General features: G+C 40.4%; 1 protein-coding gene across 2 annotated transcripts in view; it reads right to left on the minus strand.

Annotated features, from left to right (window-relative positions):
- Positions 1-26,389, minus strand: part of LOC147701315 (putative methyltransferase DDB_G0268948) — a 203,051-nt gene that overhangs the window by 111,385 nt on the left and 65,277 nt on the right. For both annotated transcript variants that reach the window (XM_086928626.1, XM_086928625.1), the window contains one exon: positions 13,070-13,230. In XM_086928626.1, coding sequence (XP_086784752.1) covers positions 13,070-13,230 — 161 coding nt within the window. The remainder of the gene's footprint in view (positions 1-13,069; positions 13,231-26,389) is intronic.

Consider the following 26,389-nt stretch of genomic DNA (forward strand, 5'->3'; position numbering starts at 1 on the left):
ACTTTTCAAATTGAGGTGGGCAACACCATCTCTTGGGGAAAAAATCTGTACACTTTATGATTAACTCGTGGCCAAATGAATGCCATTTCTCTTATATGGATAGACTACCCTGTCATCAGTTAAAAAGAGAATTACTAAGGTTAAGAATTGGTGTCATCCCTTGCTATGCTAACAACGGGGTAAAAAGAGCAATGATTGATAGTAAGGGGAAATTTCTGTACCTTGGGCACAACGTGTGATACTCTACATTTGTATGGGGATTGTCAAAAGGTTTTGGATATACGAAAAGAGATGTTATGCCCAATTTCTAAAAAGTATGGTATCAAAAACAGGGTACAAGCAATAGATCATCTAACTGAAATGAGTAGTTTAGACACAGCTTGCGCTATGGGGAAGTTCATTCATAAAGCAAAAGAAACTCTTAAATGTGAATGGAACTGAACTTCTTGTTCATATGATATACATTATACTGAAATATTGAAGGGTCAATGAATTATAAATATGTGAATTCTATGGAAAATGTTACTATTAGATGTGATTTTATGTGTTGTTCCTATGGAGACTTTAAATGTTTAAGGACTATTTAGCCCAAACAAGCTTTGTTTTCAACAGTTTTTTTAAATGGTGTTTACTACACTTGGTAGTAGGCCCCCACTCCAAAGCAGCAGACAAGAAAGCTATAAGTTAGCTCCTTCAACAATCAGTGAAGCGCTAAATGTGTGATACCCAGTAGTTTCAGCTTGATCTCTGCTGGGTGTTAGACGTCAAGGCTGCATTGTATGTGGCTTTGTGTTCTGATGCAATGGTGCAAGAATGTCTGCGTCATGAAGATGATTGTGTATGTGCACAAATAGACGCCTTCTTGCACATGGTAAGTCACCATAGTTGTTTGACTAGCAACATGTTTGCAGCAGGATCCATCACGCATCATAAGTTCTTCCAACAAATGACAAATGAGTACATTTGTCCCCGTGTACAGATGAGCAGGGTAATGCAAAAGGTAGTAATAACTTGTTTTTATATAATGCTGCATACAACACATCAGCCTCTTCTAAGCGCTGTACATACCAGCTGATACTGAAATCCACTTTACTTCCAATGCTTGGCCTAAACTTCTTTTAACTTATACTGACTGGCAGAATTCTCTACAGTAAATAGAACTTGTGTCCCAGCGTCATTAAGCTATAGATAAGCGTGTGATCTACAAATAAAATTAATAAAATTAATTCAAAATAATGAAGATACTGTGTTTCAACATATGGTTTGTATGGTCAGACTAAATTCGCAGTAATATCATGATTATCGGATTGTGGCAACGCTGTCCCAAAACCATAATAATTAAACAACAAGGGGTGGTGATGGACAGAGTTTCTGAATTAAGCAGAATACTCTCACCCAGTCAAGAGATCAGGGCTAGATCCAACACCGTTTTTTAGCTCACTGCACCATCCCAGCTTAGAACCTGGCTGTATGCAAATTAGTCTGTTCCTGTCCCAGTGCATGATGGGAACAGGGCAAACCAAACTACAAAGCCAATTCTTTCACTGGGAACGAAACAAGCTTCCGGGGACCGGTTTCTGGCATTACAGCCGTCTTCGGCCTGGCTTGCTTGAATCTTGATGGTGCAATGACCAAGGGACTCACATCTGAGTATACCCTTCCACGCTTATGGTGGACAAAATAATTAAACAACAAGGGGTGGTGATGGACAGAGTTTCTGAATACTCTCACCCAGTCAAGAGATCAGGGCTAGATCCAACACCGTTTTTTAGCTCACTGAACCATCCCAGATAAGCGTGTGATCTACACATAAAATTAATAAAATTAATTCAAAATAATGAAGATACTGTGTTTCAACATATGGTTTGTATGGTCAGACTAAATTCGCAGTAATATCATGATTATCAGATTGTGGCAACGCTGTCCCAAAACCATGGCATCACTGCCAAAAACAGACTTTCGCTAAATGAGATACTAAAGTCTACTGAACAGGGGTTTCAACATATTTCTTTACCTAGGAATCCTAAAGCTCACCATAAGGCACAGAACACTGCCACATTTATCTATAGTCCAGGGACCAGTAAAGTATCTATAAGATAAGTTTATTGCACAGTTAATTAAAACTCATAATTTAAAGTACACAACTTTAAAAGAAATACATGTCAAAGATAAAAATTAATTGTCAGGAGTTAAAATTATGAAGTTCAGGTTGACAGTTTACATTTTTGTTATTGTTCGTTAGAGCTGCGTACCCAAAATTATGCTCAGAGGCACTCTCTGAATATTACTCTGTTTCCTCATTTTGTGTCTCCTTAATTCTCTCCGCCACTACGTCAAAGTATTTTGTAAGTCTGCAGTTTAGTTGGGTCTCATGCGGATTAAAACAGAATTTGACTGCATGTCTACAGGTTCTAATGCCCTTCTGGTTCCAAAATGTGCGTAATAAGGATCTCCTTTTGTCCATTAATATTGGGCAGATACATAATATGTGGATTTGATCTTCAAGTCCTGCACTGCAGAGACGTCAAGTTTTGTCTTCCTGGTTCGTTTTCCATGGGGCCAGGTGAGGGAGAATTGGTAGTATACCAAATCGCAGTTTTAAAAATTTCTCTTAGGTCTTCTGTTTGAATCCACGGTCCATATACGCTTGGGTCTTTAATATTTTATAGTCGTTTAGGACTGTCCAACCATGTGCCCTTTTTGCCAGTTAAGTATCTTTAAGATCTGTGTGCTTTTTAAAAGGATTAAAAGAAATTGTAGGAGTCTAAAATGTGTCTATGCATTTAGGGGCCTGTATCTTAGAATCTACCCGACCCAGCTATCTGACCGATGCTCGATAGAGCTACCTTGAGAGCTAAAGGGGAGACTGGCTGTGGATTCCCTCCTCAGCCATCAACTACCCAGTCAATCATTGGGCAGACTTTCCCTTCGTCTCTCATACCATCTACCCCCTCTTCCTCTCCCTTCTCACTCCCCCTCTCCCCCATCCACTCTATTGGTCTCCCCTTCTCGCTCTTTAGTTTGTCACATATATTTGATGTAAAGTGTAATTATTATCATTGTTGTAACATTGTTGAACCTTATGTAAAGCGCTCTGATACCCACGGGTCTAGCCAGTGCTATATAAAACTCATTAAATAAAATAAATAAATAGTTCCGACATATGTCACCCAAGGGGAGGCATGCAGTGTGATGCATTTCCATTATGTTGCATTTCAAAAACTTCACGAAATGTTTGATGGTCCATGGGTGCTAAGTTGGAACACACACAGCAACACCTATGGAACAGGCCTGTGATGTAACAGTGCCTGACAAATATGTGCCATATCTACATGGGCAGTGAGTGCCACACCTGTTATCTTCACATATCACTGGTGACATGAGGACGCTAGATGCTTTTTTTGGTGCTTCACACAAAGTGATCTACCCTTGGCACTGGGAGCTTGTGAATGAGCAGCTATACCATTTAGATTTTATTTACTGTTGGTTGTGTTTCAGACATATGGGAAAATGAGCTCAACATGCAAGAATACATTTGGAAATCATGTATTTTCTCGGAGACCTTTGCGCCAGTTTAATTATGGATGGAGCAATGTATGGCATTGCTGTAGACCTGTAAATAAGCCACATATGTGTTATTGACTTGCCAATTGGGCCACTGACTTCCAGTCCAAGATGGTCCAGCAAGTCACACTCTTAGCTGACGACATCCTGCCAGCGGTGTTTCAATTGGTGGACTGTTCGATCCACATCATATATCCGGGCTATGTGGTGCTGGACCTTGGACCACCTCTGATGCCGTTCAGTTCGGAGTAACCCTTTCCATTCTGCCCCTTGTGCTGATCTTTCAGGGCAGGAAAGGATAAATGAGCTATACCAGGCCCCCAAACTGTCTGTAGATAGGTTTTTTGACCCGGCGGACATGTTAAATGAAACTTAATGTTAAAAAAATAAAACCTACTCAATAAAAATGAAAATCCCACCCTTATAACTAACCTACACCTATCTACGCCAAATGAGCACTCACACCCCACAAAACAACAATCTAGTCAACACAAAGACTTTAATTTGACAATTCACAAATGTTTAAAGTTCACAAAAAACTGACAAAACACAGTGCAAGGTCAAAAAACGAGCACAGCAATCCACAAAAAGCCTCCTCCATCGAGCACACTCCTAGGACTAGTAAGTGAAAGAGAAAGTAATGTGTACTTCCTGATTTTCAGCATGGCTGAGTCATTGCATAATTTCCTGTGTGCATGACATTTCTCTGTGCTGCGTGGGTTGCAACTTTCTTGCATTAGGCTTCATGCGGTAACAGGCATCCGTACATGAGATGTAAACCGTTTTGAATTTTGCATCAATTTTTGGCAAGATGCGACCATTTTTGTGTTTCAGTGACTCAACCCTGATTTATGTATGGATACATGGTGATGCGTGATATTGTGCAAGTGATGCATCACATAATGCCCATGTAGGGTTTCTTTTCAACATAAAGCATGTTTTTGCAGTGTGGTGGTCATTTTTGTTTCAGACCTTAACGTACATCATGAGATATTGTATTGTAATTGCATTTGTATAGCGCTTACTACCCATGACGAGGCATAAACCGCTTTTTCGGCGAGTAGCACGCTACTCCGGGACCCATAGTGGATTAGTGTTGAATTAGTAAAGTGAAACATGAAGGTACATTTTAAGTGGTGGACATGTTAGTCAGTTATTTGGAGTTGGAAGGATAGCAAAAGGATAGAAGAGGAAAGAAGGTTTGTATTTATATAGCGCTTCTAACCCCTGATGGGGTGTTGAAGCCCTTTTTTGGTGAGTTGCATGCTACTCCGGAAACATAAGGATTAGTGGTGAATTAGTATGGTGAAATATGAAAGTCATTTGAGTGGTGGATATTAGTCAGTTATTTGGGATGAGAAGGATAGCGGAGGGATACAAGGGAAAGAACGGTTTGCCTTCAGATAGCGCCTGATACCCCTGATGGGGTGTTGAAGTGCTTTTCTGGCGAGTAGCAGGCTACTCTGGGACCCATAAAGTATTAGTGTTGAAAATTAGTAGAAATGAAGTCATTTGAATGGTGGATATGTTAGTCAGTTATTTAGATCGAAAACGGTTGGGGAGGGGTAAAAAAGGAAAAAAGTTTGCATTTATACAGCACCCTGATGAGGTGTTAAAATGCTTTGTTGGCGATTAGTGGTGAATTAGTATAGTGGAATATGGAATTAGAGAAGTGAACATGCTAGTCTGTTATTTTGATTGAAAATGATAGTGGAGGGATAGAAGGGTGAAGGATATCTTTTTTTTTAGATCATAGCTGTAGGAGGAGGCTTGAGGATGAGTATAAAGGGGTTTTGGAGGGGAAGAGTCAGAGGGAAGAGTTTAGAAAGGTTTGTTTTGGGGGATCAGTATAGTGAAAGAGGTGTCATATGATGCAAGGCGGGGTAGAGTAGGAGAGAGTCAAGAAAGGGTTATTTTGGGGAACATAGTAGTGGTATGGGGTTTTGGATAAATGAGAGAGTAGGTGTAGATGATATAATGATAGATGTATAGGGTGAGAGATTAGGGTCGTGAATTGGAAACATTAGAAGAAAGAAGTTTGAGATGAGTCAGAAAGTTGGGCTGGAAAATGTATTGAGAGAAGTACAGGCTGAGAAATATGGTAGTTCATTGGAAATGCTAAATTAGAAGAAAGAGATAAATATATATATCCATAAGTACATTGAAAGTATATAGATGTATAAAGGAGGTAAGTATATACAGATTAACACCTTGGGTGCTAAGGGTTTTCCCGCTGTGTGCTGCTCATAAGGCTTTCCCATTGTTCATGACAAGGTCAGCTCATCATAAGCACAGCTCAACCGTGCCTCATGACCAGCTGACCTTGTCATGAGCATGGAGGGGTTCAAAATATTGATAGAGGTAGCTGATGAGAAATATGGTAATGAATATGCTTTTTCAGGAGAAAAGTAACAGACACACCGATCCAAGTTTATGGAGGTACATAGATGCACAATAGAAGCAAGTACATGAAGACCAAAGATGATTTTTTCCTTTTGCTTTTGTTATTATATCAACATAATTATGTTGCCCAAAGATAGGCATATATCTATAGTGACAATAATTTCTTATGTACAGAGGGACACATACATAGGGTGGATATTAATGAATGGGAAAATGGGCTGCATTTCTGTCCCCATTCCCAACTAGGCTCAAACAGGCACTCGCCCTCGTCCTCTCCACCCTTAGCCTCAAGGCCCATGGTTGAGACTCCCTAAGCCTTGGCTGTATATAGCCCTAGTAGTCAGGTGACCCCTTCAGCCAATGGGAACCCTACCCCTAACACTATCCAATCACAATGCTAGCCCTAACATCTAGAACCAATAGGAGGAGAGGACCTTACAGCCAATCTTAGCCCTAGTCCAAGCCCCCAATCAGTTTAGAAAACCCTGATCTCTACGTCCAATAGAGGCCCTAGCCCTAACAGTAGTCCTAACCCTAGTCCCAGCAACCAATGGCACAGGAAGCCCAAGTCCCTACTTCCAATAGAAACCCTAACCCTAGCCTTAGTCCCATCCCTACATTGATTGGATCACAGACCCAGAAACCAATCAGAACCCCCAAATACCCAACCAATGAGGACACTAACCCTAATCCAATAGAAACATCGGATACAACCACCAATCAGTGTTTACATGTACCAAACAATATCAGACTATATAAGGTCCCAGCTATCTCAGAAAATGTTTGCTGGCCAGGGAGGTGGAAGCTGCTCCTCCATTCAGAAATCTTCTAGGAAACAGACCGGCTCAATTCAGGTAAAACCCCAACAAACCTGTCCTCTAACAACACTATTTGTATAAAACTTGACTCCCTCTCCTGGCCAAAAAACGAAGTGCACAGTTCCTATTAAACACAGTTTAGACAGTTTACAGCAGATTACTGCTGTCTCAGGGGGGAATGGGGGGCTGGTTTCACTGACTTGTGAACACAAAATGGTTGATAGGGGTGCACTGCTTAACATACAGGTCTTAGCACAGAGCAAAGGAGACATTTGTAGGGAAAAACTGATAGTCACAGGGAATGAGAGGGAAAATCTACAGAGTTTGGACTGCGAATCCCACAATTCAACAAGTTAAATTGAAGCAGTCACAGGCAGGAAAACCACAAGTTTAAACACAAAAACATGGGAAAATGATGCAATCACTGGCAGGTTAAAACTTCAATTTTAAACGGTAACAACCACAGGCAAAGACAGTTAAAGAAATTTAAAAGGAAAAAAATAAGATGATGCAATCACAGGTAGGGAAAATCGTTTTTTAAACTTTTTTTAGGAAAGAGACAGCACTCGTCTGCTTCCTTACCACTTCCTGGACTCTGCTCAATGCAATCTGGGGCACAGGTTGGCTGCAACTCACAAGATGGAGGCGAAAGCGTGTCCTTACTTTTTGACATTGAAATGTTGGGATGTTTGTGGTACTTTGACAGTCAGCTTGCACAACAGGTACACAACAGGTACATCACGTTGCCTCACACATCAGCAGCACTACCTGCAGGACAAGTCTTACAGAGTCACAGCCAGGCACCCTGCGGGGCTTCACACATGTGTTTGTATATTCCCACCTCACACGCAAATCTTTGCATGTTGAGGGGAAATGGGTGTTGGTGTGGCTTTTCCATTTTACACACGTGCACAATTGCATTTCCACAATTATGGGCAATCTTTCATGCATATCTGCATTCAACTAGTACACAACACCGGCATTGATGTCACAAGCCACAATGAGGTGACATCTGTTTTTTAGAAACATACTTTTCTCTCTTTAAATGTGTGCAGCATCAGTCATCTCACATTTTAAGAGGTGATCTGCCTAAATGTATTTATTTCTGGCATGAAGGTGCCCCTTTCTGTAGTGATGCATGTCCTCTACCCCACCCACCCATCCTTATACCGTGGTGCAAAGTGAATCTGCAAACGCATGCCTGCAGTTTGTGTGCATGCATAGAGTACACAACATGTGTTAGCGAATATGTTGCATACCTGTGCCTCATTGATGACCCAGCTTAACTCTGCAAATGTCTTTGTAGAAACATATGATATTGCTTTAGCGTTCACAGGGACAGTTGTGCACAGTATTGACACTTCACATGGAAGATGTTCATGTTAGTGATGTGACACATCACATTGTTGCATACTAGGCACTGTTGCGTATGTTATGACATTGCCTATTGGCATAATGCATGACTTCATGTGTAGGTTTAATGTGAATGCCTCTCATGATCAAATTTGACAGTCACTGCTTGAGGTAGGTGGACTTGCTAGTGAAGACTGATGTATGTAGCCAGTTGGATGTGGCGGTGCACCTATATCAATCTGTGTGCCACATGTAGATGTTGATAGCCTGATGAATGCACATGTCCTATTTGTAGCAATGGGGTGCACACAAAAGCAGATACATCACCTTATTTTTTCATGTAGGTCTATGTGTGAGTCAGATCCATATATACACGTATGTTACATACACAGATCATTTGGATGATTAATGACATGAGATGATACATAATGGACACAAAGGCAAATCTTTGTGTATTTTGAAGTTTGTGACATTAGTGCATATTGGTACAAATGTTGAATAGCGACATCATGTGAAAAATTGAGTGACAATGTGAGTGCAAAGTCTTATCCCTGCAGCAGGGTTGAGTGTGACTCATTCTTCTGCTTCTGATTCATCATCTTCATTATTAATTTGTTCGGGGGGCTGTTCCTCTTCATCCCAGGGCACATTTGTGTTAACACATATATTATGTAGTATTGCACATACAATGATAATCTTGCAGGGCATTTCTGGTAACTACAGTAGCCTTTCACCTGATAAATCCAGGCACATAAACCTCATTCATCATCATCATTATCCATTTGTTTGGGGGGCTGTTCCTCTTCATCCCAGGGCACATTTAGTATTGCACATACAATGATAATCTTGCTGGCCATTTATGGTGAGTACAGTAGCTTTCCACCTGATAAATCCAGGCACCGAAACCTGGATTTGAGCATGCTGAAGCTTCTTTCTATGATGTTTCTTGTCTATCAATTGATGGGCATGTTAGGGGATGGTGCTTTGCAGTGCATGATTTGTTGACTGAAATGTGTGAGGTCTTGCAATGTGTAAGTGATACCTGTGTACTTATTATGTTTGATGATCACTTTCCCAGATTGTGCATGGCACATCTAGGCCCATTTCACTATGAAAGTACTGCAAATGATTAGTCTGTGCAGAAGTGAGTCAGTTTCAAGGCACAGTGATGCAACATATTTTGATTGATTGTTTTATTCATTGTCTTTGCCTCTGCGTTGTCACACGTTCAGATGACATGGCCCTGCACAGGCACCCTTGTACCATGGTGCTCTAAAGCCTGCATCATGTGTATATTGTTTTTGAACATGAAGGGATACCCTAATGCACTTTTGCATTCCATTTACCTGAATTCCTATTTCCATACATGGTTTAGAATGCATTACACATTGAAATAGGCAAATTGAATTTGATGAGAGGTATGCATATATCGACAGTGTGACATACTCTACATTGCATGGCTTTGCAGGGTATACGGTTGCATTTCCGGCTTGTAGCTTTTTGCTCTTTCTGATGTGCATCAGGATGCATGGTGCTTTGTAAAAATACCTCCAGCAACAATCATGTAACACAACTTACACACATAGCCTTGCATGAAAGTGACAGTATTAGCTGGAACATGTAAAGCCACACATGTTGAATTCATGTGTCCATGTAATAGTGGACCAGCAGGTTACACCCACCATGCATCACACAATGTATTGTACCAGCTGCGCATGGAGCTCATATAGAATCAGTCTAGACTTGTGAACACAGGTCCCCGAGAAGAGAAGCTATGACATGTCACATATGACTGACACTAACTCATGCTGCCATTAGGGCAGAACATTAAATTAATGTGCATATCAGCTTTCATAAATTAGGTCCATATATCAATATGCATGTGGTTTACTAAATACATTTTTATATGTGTTTCTTGTTCCATTATAGACAGGTGCTGTGACTACGGGTACACACATTCAAGGTGATATCTGCGTTAGCAAAGGGACACCCTCTTCATGCATCATTATAGGTCATCATTGCAGGCACACTGACAGTGCCACATCTCTGAGGTGCTGAAAAGATTTTTCAAATAATGAGAACTTTTGGCACTCAGTCCTTGGGCCGATGGTACTGTACAGGCATTGAGTCAAGGGGAGTTCATCATTAGCATGTGTTCATACACTCCATGCAATGTTAAATAATTCGCCTTCAGACTGCAACTTTGACTTGTGGGCACATGTGCATTCATCATTCAATGAGGTGAGTTACATGCATCTTTGCCCAGAACTGTAACTGTGCCCTATTGTGTTATGGCACCGACAGGGCACATTCTGTTATGCTGCCATTGGTGTATTTACCTTTTGACAGTATGTTATATGATTATAGTGTTTATGTGGGTTAGCCTTTTCACAATCACTTATGGTGCCATTCTTAAACGAGGGCAGGTCATATGCCGGATGGACACATATTTTTTCAGAGTATTGGCATGTGTTAATTATTTCCAGCTTACCTACAAGTAGCCCATTGTTATACTGTCCATTTGGAATTGATCATGATCAGTACATTGGTGAATAGTCCCCAATGGTCCACAATGGCCACAGTTGCTACAGGTGGTGCCAGTTGGACATGCATGCAGTCCATTGCACCAAGTACATGTGGGAAGCTGGCGATGGCAAATAAGCCTTGTTTAATGTCCATGTGCTGCTGTTGTGTGTTGTGTGTTGGGGAAATGGATTTGCTGCGGTGTAGGCTGAATAATGGCATCTAAGACAGAAGGGAGGAAGGTGAAAAAAGATGCCTGGGAGACACCTGCCACTCATGCTGCTGTTGCTTAGAAAGATCATTATGCCAACACGTGTAACACCGTCTAGAGCTTTGTCTGCTGTGGAATGTTGCAGACCCTGTAATTTGGTGGCTGTAGCCGCGGTGAGATCTGATGCAGCAGGTTGACAATGGACACCTTCTTGAAGCAATGCATTTTGATGACGTGTTCATCCCAGAGCCAAAAGAGAGTAGTCCTTTGCGGGTAGATGCGCTCCCTTCTCCTCTGCTGCCTTTGTGGTGATGGTGGAGGGTGCGGTTGAGGTATTTGGTCTGGTGATGATTGTTGTCTTCTTAGTCCATCTCCCAGCTGCGGGATTAAGAGGACCATGCTGTCTGATCTGTTGCAAGACTGCTCTGTTGGTCTTGTTGTCTATTTATATTGTGCTTGCGTAATTTCCTGTCTGTGGGTTTATGAGGCGTAGGCTTGCGTGTACAATTTCAAAGATGTGTGACGCAGCCAAAAGATGGGTCACCGCGGGGAATGTTTGTAAACATCTCAGTGTCAGTAAGCATTTGATTTAACATTGGCACGCCTTCCTTAAATATTTTTCTATTGACGCGATGCAGCAGATTCTCGCGCAATTCCATTCCATTGCATATGTGTCTTCCGTGACGCATCTGCATAGATGCATCACTTTGTAAATTCGGAGTAAAAAAAGCACTGATGTATCACAAAAAATGATGCACCGGTGGCACAAGGGGTTGTAAGGCTGCCTCTTAGGATCTGGCTATATATAGATTAATTTCATTTTCCACTATATGAGCCCGATGCTTAAAATAAACGTCTCTATTTTCAGAACAAATTTAGTGTAATTGTGTCAGACTGTTTTTCTTATATTAAAATGCATCTTTTGAAATTTGCCTAAGACTCCTAAATTCTTTTGCCCTCTTAGCACAATTAGTACACAATTTTCATAATGCTATTAGTTAAGAAAACGCCTCTTAGACCACTGCCTGATCCTAAAAAAGTATTACGTAATTTTTAATGTTTCATTAAAAACACATCCTGTTTTCTATTCTATTCTATTGAACCCAGGAGACCACCATTCAAGCAGAAGCCAATGCATATTAATAAGATATGTTGAATTGCGACCAATAAATATTCAGTATTTTTGTGAAACGACTTACTAGTATATAAGTCGGTTTGCATAACACAAATGCACTCAGTCGAAGTCAGTGTTTAAACTGCCACCTCTTCTACCGAATGTATTTTTATTCATTCCATTTAACCCCTTGCGTGCTGATGACAGAACGGTTCCGTCATCAGCATCGGTTGAGCTGTGCTGATGACGGAACCGTTCCGTCATGACTCCGCCCGCGCAAGGCGGAGTCAGCACAGGCGGAAAATACGCCCCGCACGCAAGGGGTTAAGAAATCAAATTGAGGTTCATTATTTGTTGCAATTTACGATTTCTCAAATGGAATGTTTGTACATGAGGGCCATAAGGGCTATATAGGTTTGCAATAAACAGAGATGGTTAAATTAAAAAAAATGAAAACCGCTGGAACTTACAGTTATTTTAATGTCTACAGTGGACCTCTCATGACCTTATACACATGACAGTGGACATCACTTTATGAATCCATCATTATTGTGTTGCTCTTGTCATTACAACAGTTACTAAATATAGCCTCATCTACAGCCACAAAAAGACCTTACTATTTTTTTCTGTAGAAATAATGGAGCTTATTCACAAAGGCAATTTGCAAAGTCACACTCTTGCATTGCTTTTACACAATACTACACTCCCTCACGATGTGTCTGCAAACATCTAAAATGAGTCTCATCATGTACAATCTATACAAACAGAAAATAACTCGCCTCTTGTACTTTTAGTAATGGAGAGTTTACATTTCAGTACAGGTTAATAAAGGTATGTAAGAGATGTAAGTGTGGTAAAAGAACACTCATGAGGTACTGGTTCCAGTACTCATGATTGATTTTGAAAAATGCGGTCAACATGCTTTTGAAGCAGTAAGAAACTCTACCAAGTCAATGTTTGATGTCTGAAATTATTGCGTACTTCCGTGTAAATCTACAGTAACTTTCTCCATATATTTCTGTAAGTATATTTCATTTTTGGCATTCTATCTAAAACACAATTTCATATTTAAGCACAACTTACACATATGACACATTGGGGGAGGTTTTAACATTTTCAGCTTCTTTGATTTGAGTCTCACTGATGTCCATCCCAACCACCTTCTTGAAATGTGAGGCCAATATACGTGTGCTCTGCCCAGTGCCACAGCCAACATCCACTGCCAGCTCAAATGGCTTTCCTTTCTGTTAAAAGATGACAGATTAAAGAACATTATTTGAGGCAGGCTTGTTCCAAGCAAAATGTACATTCTGCAAGCTGACTTTTCGGTACGTTTATATCAATATTTATATTTTAAATTCTAAGAGCAATTCCTTCTGATATTAATGGAAAGCTGCTAAAGATCCATGTGATCTCTCAACATTCTAAAATGATATGCTAGGTAATTGCAGACACCATCTCCATAATTACATGCCATGTTGCCCTATTCCAGTGATATTTTCTTTTGTATTTTCTCTATTGGATTGTAGAGTAAGGAACTTCTACAAACCACTGTTGAAGGCTCGGATCGAAGATCACACCTTCCCAAGCCTATGCAGCACTATATGAATCAACTGCATTTAAAGATTTGAAAACCATAATCAAGCTGAAAATGGCATGATAGATGTACAATGCTGTTGCATGGATTCAGCTCAGAAACAGAACTATGCTTGGGATCACAGGGTTTCAGCACGTAGGGACTCCGTCACATTACAACATCAGCACCAATGGCTGCGTAAATATAGTATTATATTAAAGATCTATGGGATTAGTGCTAGACACCATACCTGTGAGTCACAATCAGTTGGTCTACAACTCATAGCTTCTTTGTCTCCAGACTTTTTTCCCAGTCAGCCTCATTGCATTCTGTTTCTGGAACTGCAAGTCTTGGCTTATATGATGATACTTTCTTTGTTAGTGTCCAACCACAGAGAAAAACACAACACAATGTTGTTGGGCCTGGTACAATGTCCAGACTGAATCATCGCAGAAAGAAAAACAATAAAACATGTGCAGTGTATGTCGAAACTAACAATGTCAAATAGATGAGGGGATGCACACATTATTTTTCTTTTTGTTCTTCAATTGATTCAGCCTTTGTAAAGTTCGCGTGCAGAACGGTTATTCTGGCCTGCCCCTTTGCCATTTAGAAAGATCAACATGTGAGATGGAGCTGCATTCAGCCCCATGAGCCATTTGCACAGCGTCATGCCGCCCCTGGCGTGCATGTTAATTTCGAAGGTTTTTTAACCATTTTTCAGTAGTAATCCTGATTTTTATTCTAGTTTTGTCACTTTTCTTTAATCATTTTCATTTCCATGTTATTTTGTCCAAATCCACGAAACAGATTATTATGCCAATTTTCAGTTTTCTTCTATTCTAACAGTGCCGATCCTGGCCTCTTGAAAGAATATGAATGATGCAGTGTTCGTCACAGGCAGTTTTTTATTCAACATAACCCTTCTTCGGGGGTCACTACAATTGATAATAAAAAAATCAACATTAGCACCAATATTTTACGAGTACATGTATACAAAGTTTACGTCAGCACGGGTTGAGAGAGGGATGCTCTACAGCTAACAGGAGGGCTGGGGGAAGGGCACAGGAAAGTGAGACGTAGTGATTGGGACCACCTGGGAAGTGAAACAAGAGATATAGGAATGGAGAGCCACTGTGGGCGACAGTTACAATCCAACGATGGGTGCACTTTGGGTAGATTAAAAGGGAGGATATGTAAAGTAAGATGCAATATGTGAATAACAAATGACTTAGAAAAAGCGCATTACTTATGAAACTTTGTATACATGTACTCGTAAAATATTGGTGCTAATGTTGATTTTTTTATTATCAATTGTAGTGACCCCCGAAGAAGGGCCCTATAAGGGCCCGAAATGCATTGGGTTTTATGTTGAATAAAAAACTGCCTGTGATGAACACTGCATCATTCATATTCTTTCAAGAGGCCAGGATCGGCACTGTTAGAATAGAAGAAAACTGAAAATTGGCATAATAATCTGTTTCGTGGATTTGGACAAAATAACATGGAAATGAAAATGATTAAAGAAAAGTGACAAAACTAGAATAAAAATCAGGATTACTACTGAAAAATGGTTAAAAAACCTTCGAAATTAACATGCACGCCAGGGGCGGCATGACGCTGTGCAAATGGCTCATGGGGCTGAATGCAGCTCCATCTCACATGTTGAAACTAACAATGTGGCATAAAAACAAGCTTGTTACTATGTAATGTGTGCAAAGCAAAAACGGCCTATTATGTGTGTAGGTGGGCTAGCTAAGGGAAAAACTATAGTGGGACTCAACACCATCCTTTGGTCACAGCAATAATACTAAAACAAAGAAAATACAAATGGTTAAAAGGTATAAGATAAACAGATCTAAACCATAGCTCAAAGATCATTGTATATAAATGCAATTAGATTTTGAAAAATGGATTTGGAAGTCACTTGTGTTAATTTATAGAAAGTTGCCAAATTTAGAATTCGTTAAAGGTATTCGTGCTATTGTTTGCAAATCCAAAATCGTGTGAATCTAGAACAGATTTCATCTCCGCATATGATGATAGGTTCATAGCCCTGTTCACAAGTTCCAGAAAACAGACATGATTTTCAATTTCAGCCGATGCTGAGAAAGCAGGCTGGCAGCCTGCATACTTGCTATTATAACCAGTATTTGAAATTACATGTGCCATCACATTCATCTCCACAGGAAGGAGTCGCTCATAGCTCGCATTCTGAAGAAGCCCTAGATCCACTGGACAACTTTGAAAATGGGTTGCCAATGGACTCATCAACAGGCCAATGTCCATGGGAGCCGACATCGGGAGAGTCTGGCAAATATCTAGTACCTCTTCGAAGGGGCAGCAAAGGCAGTGAAACACTGGTTGCACGGAGGTAAATAAGACAGGTCAGAATGACAATGACCAAGCAAGGTCCAGTTCCTGGAGCGAGTGGATTCCTAAGAATCATTGAATGCATTCGCTGCACAAATAGAGTGGTGGTAGGTTCAGTGAGCTTCTATATGGAACATCCCATAAGACTAATATTCTGCAAATGAGGAATAACAGCAGCGGTAATCTTCCGAGCACGCTGGGGAAAACAGAATGTATAAAAGCCTGTATTGTTCAAAGATGGTTTGAAATGAATTAACTAAGCCTGAACCGACAACTTTAAAGAAATGAACAAGGCGGGTGGTTTTAGATGCCTTAAAAATATGGTGAATTAGGTCACCAAAATGTAATGGGATGCTTTGTGTTTAACAAGGACTGTAGCTCCCTGGATGTCCTTGAAACTTGTAATTTGAACGTTTCTCGAGCAGATGTCTGTGCTACTTCATTTTGAAACAATTGTGCTTTGACTCTGCTTACCTTGTTGTTGAAATCTGCCTTCAAAGAGTGAATGTAAGGCCACAATGAGTGTTGGGGAAAACAGGACATTATTGCAACAGGTGATGAGTTGGGAAATGGACAAAATGATGGGGATCTCAACCCACACTCTACTGCAGTCCTGATGGCTAAGCATTAAACAACTACTATTTGAGAGTACTGTAACAAGTGAGAGTATTGCAGGGACTGGTATTCCTTTTTAGATAACATGTTACATTTGCTACATATACATTACATATGCTGTGAATGGTCACATGGTTGCAAACGAGTGAATGAACAACAATAGAGTCACACTTCTCTTCAGTAAGGAAGACTTCCTTATTGGCACGCTCACAATGATACAGAAATGGAAGTGACCATGATTCATGAATGGAGCTGCCTCCTGTGGGTTCATATCTACCTACTGGGAAGTGTGTCATGCAAGCTGTGAATTGAAATGTTGGAATCTGGAAAGATATTATGCTGTGTATTAACCAGACAGCAGAAGGTGTTTTGGCTAAAGTAAATGGGAGCGGTTCTAACTTCTCTAGATGCAACATAGTGCACGTGGCATCCATTTTTGCCATCAGTTGTTGTTTGTGTATCAAATTATAGGGCAAAAATAGGTGACTGGATTTTAAGCAACAGCAGGGTGCATGCCCATTGTTTAGGGGTTGTAATGTCCAGAAGAACTGCACAACAGATCTCACCCATCTTTGCTCATGATATCAGTGACAGATGGCACAATGTTATTAAAATTGACAATACTATTATATTAATACTATCATCAACTACAGCAAGCACTTTATCCAAATTATCTTGTTCAATCTGTCTTAAACATGTACTAGCTTCTATTTGTGACATTTTCCAAATTTCATTAGAGGTAGGATCAATAAAACTTTTAGAATGTGGAGACTTAGGACCTAAAAAAAAAATCTGACAAATCCATATGTCTGGACAGGAGAGTAAGATGATGTTTAACTGCAGACAGTTTGGAATGTTCAAATCACTGTTGACACAATTTCTCCACTGATTAGGTGGTAACAATAACTGAATGTTGGGAGTCGAAGTAACAAGAAACAGGCCTGTTTGCCTTAACCCCAAAGTTCACAAAATGAGCATGATAATAACCACCCATGAGGATCTGAAAGAGTGGAATGAAATGTGCCATTCTGCAACATGCTATTCAGTTGCTCTCCAGTATAATTTGTCATATTTTGCCAAATTTTCAAAGCAGGCAATAGAAAGGAATAGGTGGTGCATTTTTTTCTAACATTTTAGAAAATCCTACGAATGTGATCTGTTGGATAGTGTCAAACAGGAGAATCCTTTGTGTTGGGAATAGACAGGCTTGGAACAGGGTTTATATTTCCTATACTTGGCAAGGTTTTGGCAATCCAATTTGAATGCATTTCAATTGTGTCCTTCCAGTAGTCATAGCCTTTAATGGCTACTTGTGTGGCAAAAGAAACAGTATATATGATCCTGGTTTATGTAAGCAGAGATTGTTTTGGAAGAGTAGGGGCTAAATTAAAATATTATGACATCAGGTCTGATGTATCATGTCCTGTAAAATAGGTACATTTGTATATATGTGTTTTAGAACTCCCTTGTGGGGTTGTGGGGCAAGGTTCCCAGAGAGAGAAATTAAAAATGGGCTGCTGGGCAGTAGAATGCTGCAGATAGTGATGTCCGCAATGATAGTAAAATAAAATTTCTACATAATTCGGAGAATTCATGTACAAAACCTTTGACTCAAAAACAGTTTCATAAGCTAGTTCTGAGAGCAATGGAGTTTACGGTATCACCATCCCAATCATCTGAATGTAACCCAGGTACTATTATATCACTCATAGAGAGTCTAACCACTTTTGGTATCTATAGGATATCCGTAGGATTGAATATATCAAAAATATCTTAATCCCAAACAATTCAATCAGTCACTGGAACAGTTGAAATGTGAAGATGAATGTGGAGCCAACACCCTATCAACCGGTTCTGTAGCAGAGCCTTCTTGTAGATAATAACCAATCATCAATTAGAAAAAAAAACAATCATTAATCCGATCCACAAAAACAGAAAAAATTAAGGAAAGTGTAATCCAAACATGTCTTCAATGTCAGACCGTGCAAGTGCCCGGAAATAACAATACAGATCCTTAATGGAGGAATGTCAAAAACAGAAGAACTGTCTGAAGAAAAATCATCTTGATCGATAGAATATCCAGAATCCATTAGTTAAAAAACTGGAGTATCAGGTACTGCAGCAGGGGCAGAGGAATCCAGGCGGGGTAAATCCTAAGCAGATATATCTGCATGCTTCAAATGTGCTGAAAAAGATGCTGTAGTTCTAGCAGTACTCACTACAGGTGCATTGCTTGATGTGGATGCAGCTATCAACTGTGGTGCTTTCTCTGCCAGCCCATCTGGGGTGAAGCAGCTTTGGTGTGAGTGCCTAGCTGCAGAAAAATTTCCTTTATGGTACCAAGAGTCATGTTAGAACTACCAAGGGCTCCTCGTGGCCTACTATTGAGATACTTTGACATGATAATAGAGACAAATCGATTGTCTTTAGAACCAGGAAGCGAGCTATATACAATCTGTATATAACTCCCTCCCGAATTCACAAATGGGGAGGGACTGATGGGGTAAATTGTTCACGATGTGGCGAACTGGCAGCCGATAGTATTCATATGTTTGCTACCTGCCCCATTCTGGGCCAATTGTTGAATAAAATAGAACAGCGTCTGGGCCATATTTTGAGTTATACCGTATTACTGACACCCCAGCTTATATTGCTGGGGGTCTCCGATCAAAACATGGCAGAGCCAGAACGGAAGCTCCTTTTTGTTGCAATGACTGTGTTGAGGCTATGTTTGGCGGCAGTTTCGCTGGAACTGGTCCCCATGACCCCACATGTATGGTTTAGTAAATTTTTATGTGCATATAAGTGGGAAATATCTGTATATAAAAGAAGTGGATATAGGGCTTGGAGGGAAGGTCAACGGATTTTGGGACCTCTTACTAATTGGTTGAATTTAGAGCAATGATGCCCATTATCGATTGATTGATTTAATTATGTAAATTTATGTTTTTCTTTATGAAAACTGATGTTGGTGTTAGTTATCCTCTTTACCCTACTGGGACGTATCCGAGGTGGGAGGGGGCTGGGTCGGGATTTAATCATGAAAAAGAGGACTTGAGGCATGGTGATCTAAAGTTGGATTTTTTTCTGTTTTTTTTTATGACTTTCATCATTGTTTCAAGTCCTAAAAAAAATTGTTTAAAAAAAAAAAAAAAAAAAGAACCAGGAAGCAGTGGCAGCATAACAGTTCTCGAACCTTGAATGCCAAGGACTGGCACCAGCACTTGTTATAAAGGACCAAAATCCTTTTTAACCACTACCTTCTCTCAGACAAGATCACCAATTTCTTTTATCAAATCAGAAGGTGATGGTTTTTTCTTGATGCTTGCAGAGACAGATGCTTTCAACTGCTCTTAGGAATTGGTGTCACAGAAGTCTTGTAGATCCTGTAACACAACACAATGATTATCTATGCCAAAGGGAGTTGCTTCCGCCACAATGTTTAGAGCGCCAAGTTCTGAAATTTACATTTTGATGCCAAAGAGGACTTTGTATGTGTGCTGGCTATTCAGGGATCTTTTGGGGAAGTTAATTAATGCCCTCTGAACTCCATAAAGACGATGGATCCAACTATACTCTGAACATATTACTTTAGCTGGTAAAGACTGCTTTGAGTCACAGTTCATCCTTTTGACAACAGAATTGCTCCGGGCCATTATGCAGAAGAATAATGCACCTGTACACGCACGGAAGTCAAAGAATCCCGATAAGCTTTTGAGGCTAAGTCTGGGCCCTGGTCAGAGTGGAGTGTAGCACATGCATGTGTCCCAATGAATACTTGCTGTCTTTGGTAAACGTTTGTGCATCAGTTGAGCATTGTTGCCAAACCAGAAGAACCTGGAACATGGATCAACTGCAACTAATATACATTTAAATGCAGTATCCAAAAGATGGGTCAAAGACAAAGTCTACATTAACACCTGTTATAGATTTTACCCACTGTATCCATAAAGGATGCATGGCTTTAGCATTGGCAATGCTAGCGTTTGTGACAGCCACTAAGGCTGGAACAGGAGTAACTACAATGTTGCATTTTCCTTTACAATTGGCTGTTCATTAAGGATAGCTATCGGCCCAGCAGTCAGTATTTTTTCAGTGGAAGCAAAACACATTTTGACACTGGAATATTAATGCTTTTTAAATGCTAATGGCACGGTTTCACATTCTGCAAAAGTGATATAAGTGAATCCATATGCACCGGATTAAAACTCAGAAGACTAGGTTTGTGGTATTTATAAGTACATGTAAGTGACGTATGGCAAGTAAGCCATTGTAATGAGCTGAATGTGTCAGTGTGTTCTGATGTACAAAGTGAGGTGAAAAAATCTGGTTGGATTAATCTATAAAGCGATTTTACGCAGTGTGCTTAATCAGGAATGTAAGTTCTGCCAAAGTTATGAAATCCTAGTAGGGACTGACATTTATTTAATACATTTGGAGGTTGCAATTGTGAACATTTCTTCAACAAATGCAATATGGGAATTCTTATATTTAAATGTGAGTTTTACTCATCGCCTGTAAGATTGACACCATAAGGGCTTCAAACAGTCCTGGACTGTTCTATTAGTCCATGGCCAAATGAGTAAAGCAATGATGAAATCCTAACACAGAAAACACTGTCCAATCCATGCTTTTCGGAGCTAGGTTTTGGCTGAAAAAAACATTGGAGATATTCAAGGTGGTGTTCTATTATTTATGGACTATATTGCTAATGAGTGCCAAACTGTGTGTATTTTGCATTGCAAACATGTGTGTATACCTGTTTTAATGTCTGCAGTCTAAGACTACATGATATAAATGATCTGGTTTCAAAACAGGAAAAGAGGATTAATTCATTTGTGACATACAGAGTTCAATTATCCCCGATACTCCAATTGGAAGAGTATTTCTCTAATGGATGCCTTAGCAATTTGTTTAATGGGGTGCTGTGGTTGCATTGCAGGCTGGTCCTAATAGTTATTACATGATAAGAAGAGTCTTTAACCCAGCCAACATGGTTTCAGTATAATGCTGGGGCTTGTGCAAGAGTCCATTCTATTGCATAAGCATGTCTGACTTCATTAGAGACTAGAGCAGAAAATTAAGGAAGTATCACATCCTCATCTTGTGGGGATGTTTTAACAAAGGGGGGGGCAGTCAACCTATGCCAATAGGATGTCATAAGACAGAGTTAGGTTTTCACAGAAAATTACTTTGATGGTGCACAATATACCACCCTCAATTTGTATATCCAAGTCCCATAATATGTCTGGAGGGGCTAGGCACCTGTCTGCTGTCTCAACTGTAATGAATGTATCAGTTGTTCTCACTGGCATAAACTCCCGGCAAATTTGGTGTACTATGGTGACTTTTGCTGTGCTGTGCTGTTGTGGAGAGTCACCTCCAAACTCCTGTTCAGGAGGAAGTTTCTCAGAGTTAGTGGCATATTTTACAGTAATTGCTGCAACCTTCTTTTTCTGAAATTTTGATTAAATGGGAGGAGTTCTATACTCCTTTTATATCTGTATGTCAGACGAGCATTGTGAGTCTCTTTCTGACTGCTCTCAGATTGCCCTCCTCTCTCATATTACTTGTCCAATGAGTCCTGTATGGAAAAAGGAGAATGTGGATCAAAACACTGACACTTCTCAGTAGTCTTGAGTTTAGTGCGATCCAGGAGTGTAAAATGTCCACAAGGTTTACCTTTAGATTTCCTTTTTGATTCATCCCAAACTCACAGGTTTTTTTGGCTTTCTTGCCTGTACTCATATGCCAAGAAGGTGTTTAGTCGATCTGGTTCATGAATTATTGCTTCCTAAGGATGTGTACACATCGCTTTCTCGGTCCAGAAGTGTGACCACGTGAGTCTCTGGCATATAGTTAGTGATCCTGCTCCGCCTTTAATGTTAGACAGAATCATTGAGGACACTATGGGTAAATTTCCCATTAGTGTAATCCCAAGATCCAGGGCAGCAGCTGCACCATATTAGTTCTGCATTTGTTTTAACACAACTGGCAAAACTGACATGGGCGGAGTACCATGATTCATGGTATAGATAGCCGTGAAGACTGTTCCCCATGTGTTAAAATTATCTATCACAGAAATGAATCTAAGAGGCAAGCACATAGTCAATATTCTGTGCCTGTCTTGTGGTCCCGCATTGGAAAACACAGCTTCAACTTAGTCGATCTTTTGGGTCTGTTTCTCTTATAACTGAATGAACAATCATAGGACTTATGATCGGCACTGCTGGCAACTGGGCTTGCTGGCAAAGCCATCAAGTTGCATGAAAAATATTTCCTAAAGAGTCTATATAAAGTAACTAGTATATGTTAAAAATATAATATTTGTGAAATATTAGGAGCAGCTTGTCAGGATATGGTGCCTACAGGCCCATAGGAATGAATGGAAAGACATATCAATGTGCGAATCGCTATTAGCGATTCGCGTGTTGAGTTTGCAATTTCAAAGGTGCAGGGGTGTCCAAAGGACACCCTGTTGCACCCTTGAAATGATATTGGATGCTGGTGTTATGCGCACACATGTCCCAAGGACATGTGTGCGTGTAACATACAACTTAGAAAAATGCACTTAAGTGCTTTTTTCTAAGTTTTCGCTATTTACCAAGAGGTTTGACTTCTCGGTAAATAGCGGCCCAAAATTGCAAATTCACAATTTTTAAATGTTTCATGAAATGCATTTAAGGAATCTGAAATATAGATTCCTTAAATGCAATTCCTCGCAAATTTGCGAATTCTATATTAGCAAATTTTGCATTTGGGATGATGAATCCCAAATGCAAAAATTGGGCTCGCAAAGGGCCAGATTCTCAGAATCTGGCCCTTTGCGAGTCGAATTTCCGTTGATGAATCTGGCCGTAAATGCTGCCCCCAAGATTCATGCACATCCCATTCCCACAGCTGATGCGCTTATAGACAAACTAACGGTTGCCAAGTTGAGGAAGATTCATCCAACTAAATCTAAGATCTGGAAAAGGGATTTCAGATCAATAAACCCAGTTGAGTTAGCTGCCCACAGTAAAACTGCCCTCTCCTCCCAAGCCGATTTGGGTGGGATTCAGTTACTCACCGATGCTTACAACTCGGCCATCTCAAACAAATTGGATGACATTGCACCATTTCAACTAAAAAAAACCTCAGCAAAAAAATCCGAACCATGGAACAATGACAATCTAAACACGGAACGACGCAACCTTAGGGCAGCTGAACGAGCCTGGAAGTGAAATCCCTCCTTCGAATACCTATAATTCCTTAGAGGTGTTATGAGTATTTACAACAAGCAAGTCAAGTGCGCTAAGGCAAAAATGACTAATATAGGTATACAAGATTTGCTTACTCAACAAAGTGGGAGAGTTATTTCTCCATACATCAGCAAGAATAGCTTGACAGTTATATACTAGGAGCAGGTGCATTCTACTAGCTAGGCTTCTCTGAGCATGTGCAAGGCTCTGGAAGAGGGAAACAGCACATGGCGAGCACATGGCTAACTAAAATGGCTGCCAAGTACAAAATGGCTTTCAGCTCATGCCAACAAATCCCTGTAATCTTCAACAAGATTACTTCAGACAACAACTTGATCAAGCTGCAAATCCCCCCAAGAAACTCTTAGAACTGGTCAAACAACAATCAACTGTGGTTACTAGTCTCCAATGTCAGTCCACCGTCTGGCGATGAATTGTCTGCTTTCTTCATTGAGAAATCAAGACTCATCTCTAGTGAACTTCTCTCCAAGATGGCTTTGCTACCAGATTCTGGGTCCGCTCCATCTCTTGTCACAGAAAAGCCCAATCTCTCAAGCCTGATCATCAAGAATAAAGCCTCTGGGAGCACCTTTACCCCACTCAGTGAAAAAGACATCTACAGGATTCTTTAGAACATCAATCCATCCAACCACTTCAGTGACCCTTTGCTCCTGACCATCTTCAAAGAGATCAAGAATGTTCTCATCCCCACATGGACAAGGATAGTAAATGCTTCTCTATCCCATGATCCCAGACTGTCTAAAAGCAGCGTAGGTATTACCCATATTAAAAAAAAACAACAGCTGAGAAATCTGATCTCAATAATTTCCTCCCCAAATCTAACAGCCCCACTCTAGGTAAGTTACTCAAAAACTGTGTACAATCCCAACTTTGTGCTCACATGGAGAATTTCCAACTCCAGAATGCAGCAGCAAGGTTGATCCTCATGCTACCCAGAAGAGCATCGACAAAGAAGGCCCTAATATCGCTCCATTGGCTTCCGGTCAGAGAGAGGGTGATGTTTAAAGCACTATGTGTGTGTCACAGTATCTCACTGGGTAAGAGTCCGGCAGATCTGGCTGATCTGATTTCTCACTATGTGCCCACTAGGCAGTTGAGATCCTGTGGTTCGGGTCTGCTGAAAGTCCCTAAGATACATAAGTCTAGAATGGGGGCAGATCATTTCGGTGCCTAGCCCCTCTTAACTGGAACAAGCTGCCTCCGAGCCTTAGGTTGGAGGCAGCGAATACCAAGTTCAGGAAGGACCTGAAAACTCATCTTTTTGGTATGGGCCTAAGTAAGCTCTAACTTGTGACCCTTGCTCTTCTTGTGGCTCGGCGGCCTCTCACCACAGCGCAGGGACAAACCAGCTGGTGTAACCAGGCGCTCTATAAATCTTTGTATTATTATTATTATTATTAACCAACATCAATCAAGCTTTCGGAAGGGGCACAGCACAGAATCGGCACTCACGTATGTTATGGACGACATATTAAATACACTCAATCAAAATTACTCCTGCCTCCTGATCCTCCTTTGATCTTTCCCCCGCATTCATCACAGTTAATCACAATCTCCTTTCCACTCTGAAGAACAGGATGGGATTCTTGGGTCTAGTGCTGCAATTGTTCTTTTCCTCCCTCCGCCGCAGAACATAAAGAGTTAAGGCAAACCACTCTCTCTCTCAGCCCTCTTCAGTACTCATGTGTGTCCCCCAAGGGTCTGCCCTCTCTCCTATCCTTCTCAACCTCTTTTTAGAACCTCTTGCTAATTTTCTAAATGACATGAACATTCCCTTCCACATGTACGCTGACGACACACAGCTTTACCTGAAAATCTCATCCCTGGATAACATCATCTCACTCAACTCTGCCTTAACCTCTACTCAAAACTGGTTAACTGAGAACCACCTCCTGTTCAACACCTCCATAACTGAATTCCTTCTCATCTTTCCTCCGAACCACCCCTTCAAGCTAGACCTTTGGTTAAATCTCCTCACTGCTTTCAATTGCACCCCTCTCATCATAGACTCCGCCAAATCCCTCGGAATCACCTTGGACAAGCACCTGAATATGAAAAATCATATCAGCAACATATGTAAGGGAGCTAATCACTTGATGAGGACACTCAGAAATATCAAGCCCTTCCTTCCACCTAATGACTTCAAACAAGCAGTCCAAGCACTGATCTTGCCAAGGCTAGACTATTGCAGTGGAGCTGAGCTTTGCATTCACACAGTGGTAAGTTAGCAAGGGCTTATTAGAAGATTAAACACCATTTATAGTTTCCTGCTCTGCTTTGCACACGAAACAACTACCAGTTGCCAGTACTGCAATTTGTTCAATACTTTTAAGACAAGAAGAAACAGAATCAAACTGGTCCTTTGAACCACTTTTTCAGTTTGAATTAATCAATTTATTTTTCAATCTGTGAATTAGATCATATCATTTTCACGAAACGTATTCTAATCCACCGTCATTACTAACAACACAACAAACCCTATCTAAAATATTTATCCATACAAAAAGAATTCAATCTTAATCACTTCTAACATTCAAGATACCATTCACTCCTTCAAACTAGCACAAACATCATCAC

Source organism: Lissotriton vulgaris, chromosome 7, assembly GCF_964263255.1.
Source record: "Lissotriton vulgaris chromosome 7, aLisVul1.2, whole genome shotgun sequence".
NCBI classification, from domain to species: Eukaryota; Metazoa; Chordata; class Amphibia; order Caudata; family Salamandridae; genus Lissotriton; species Lissotriton vulgaris.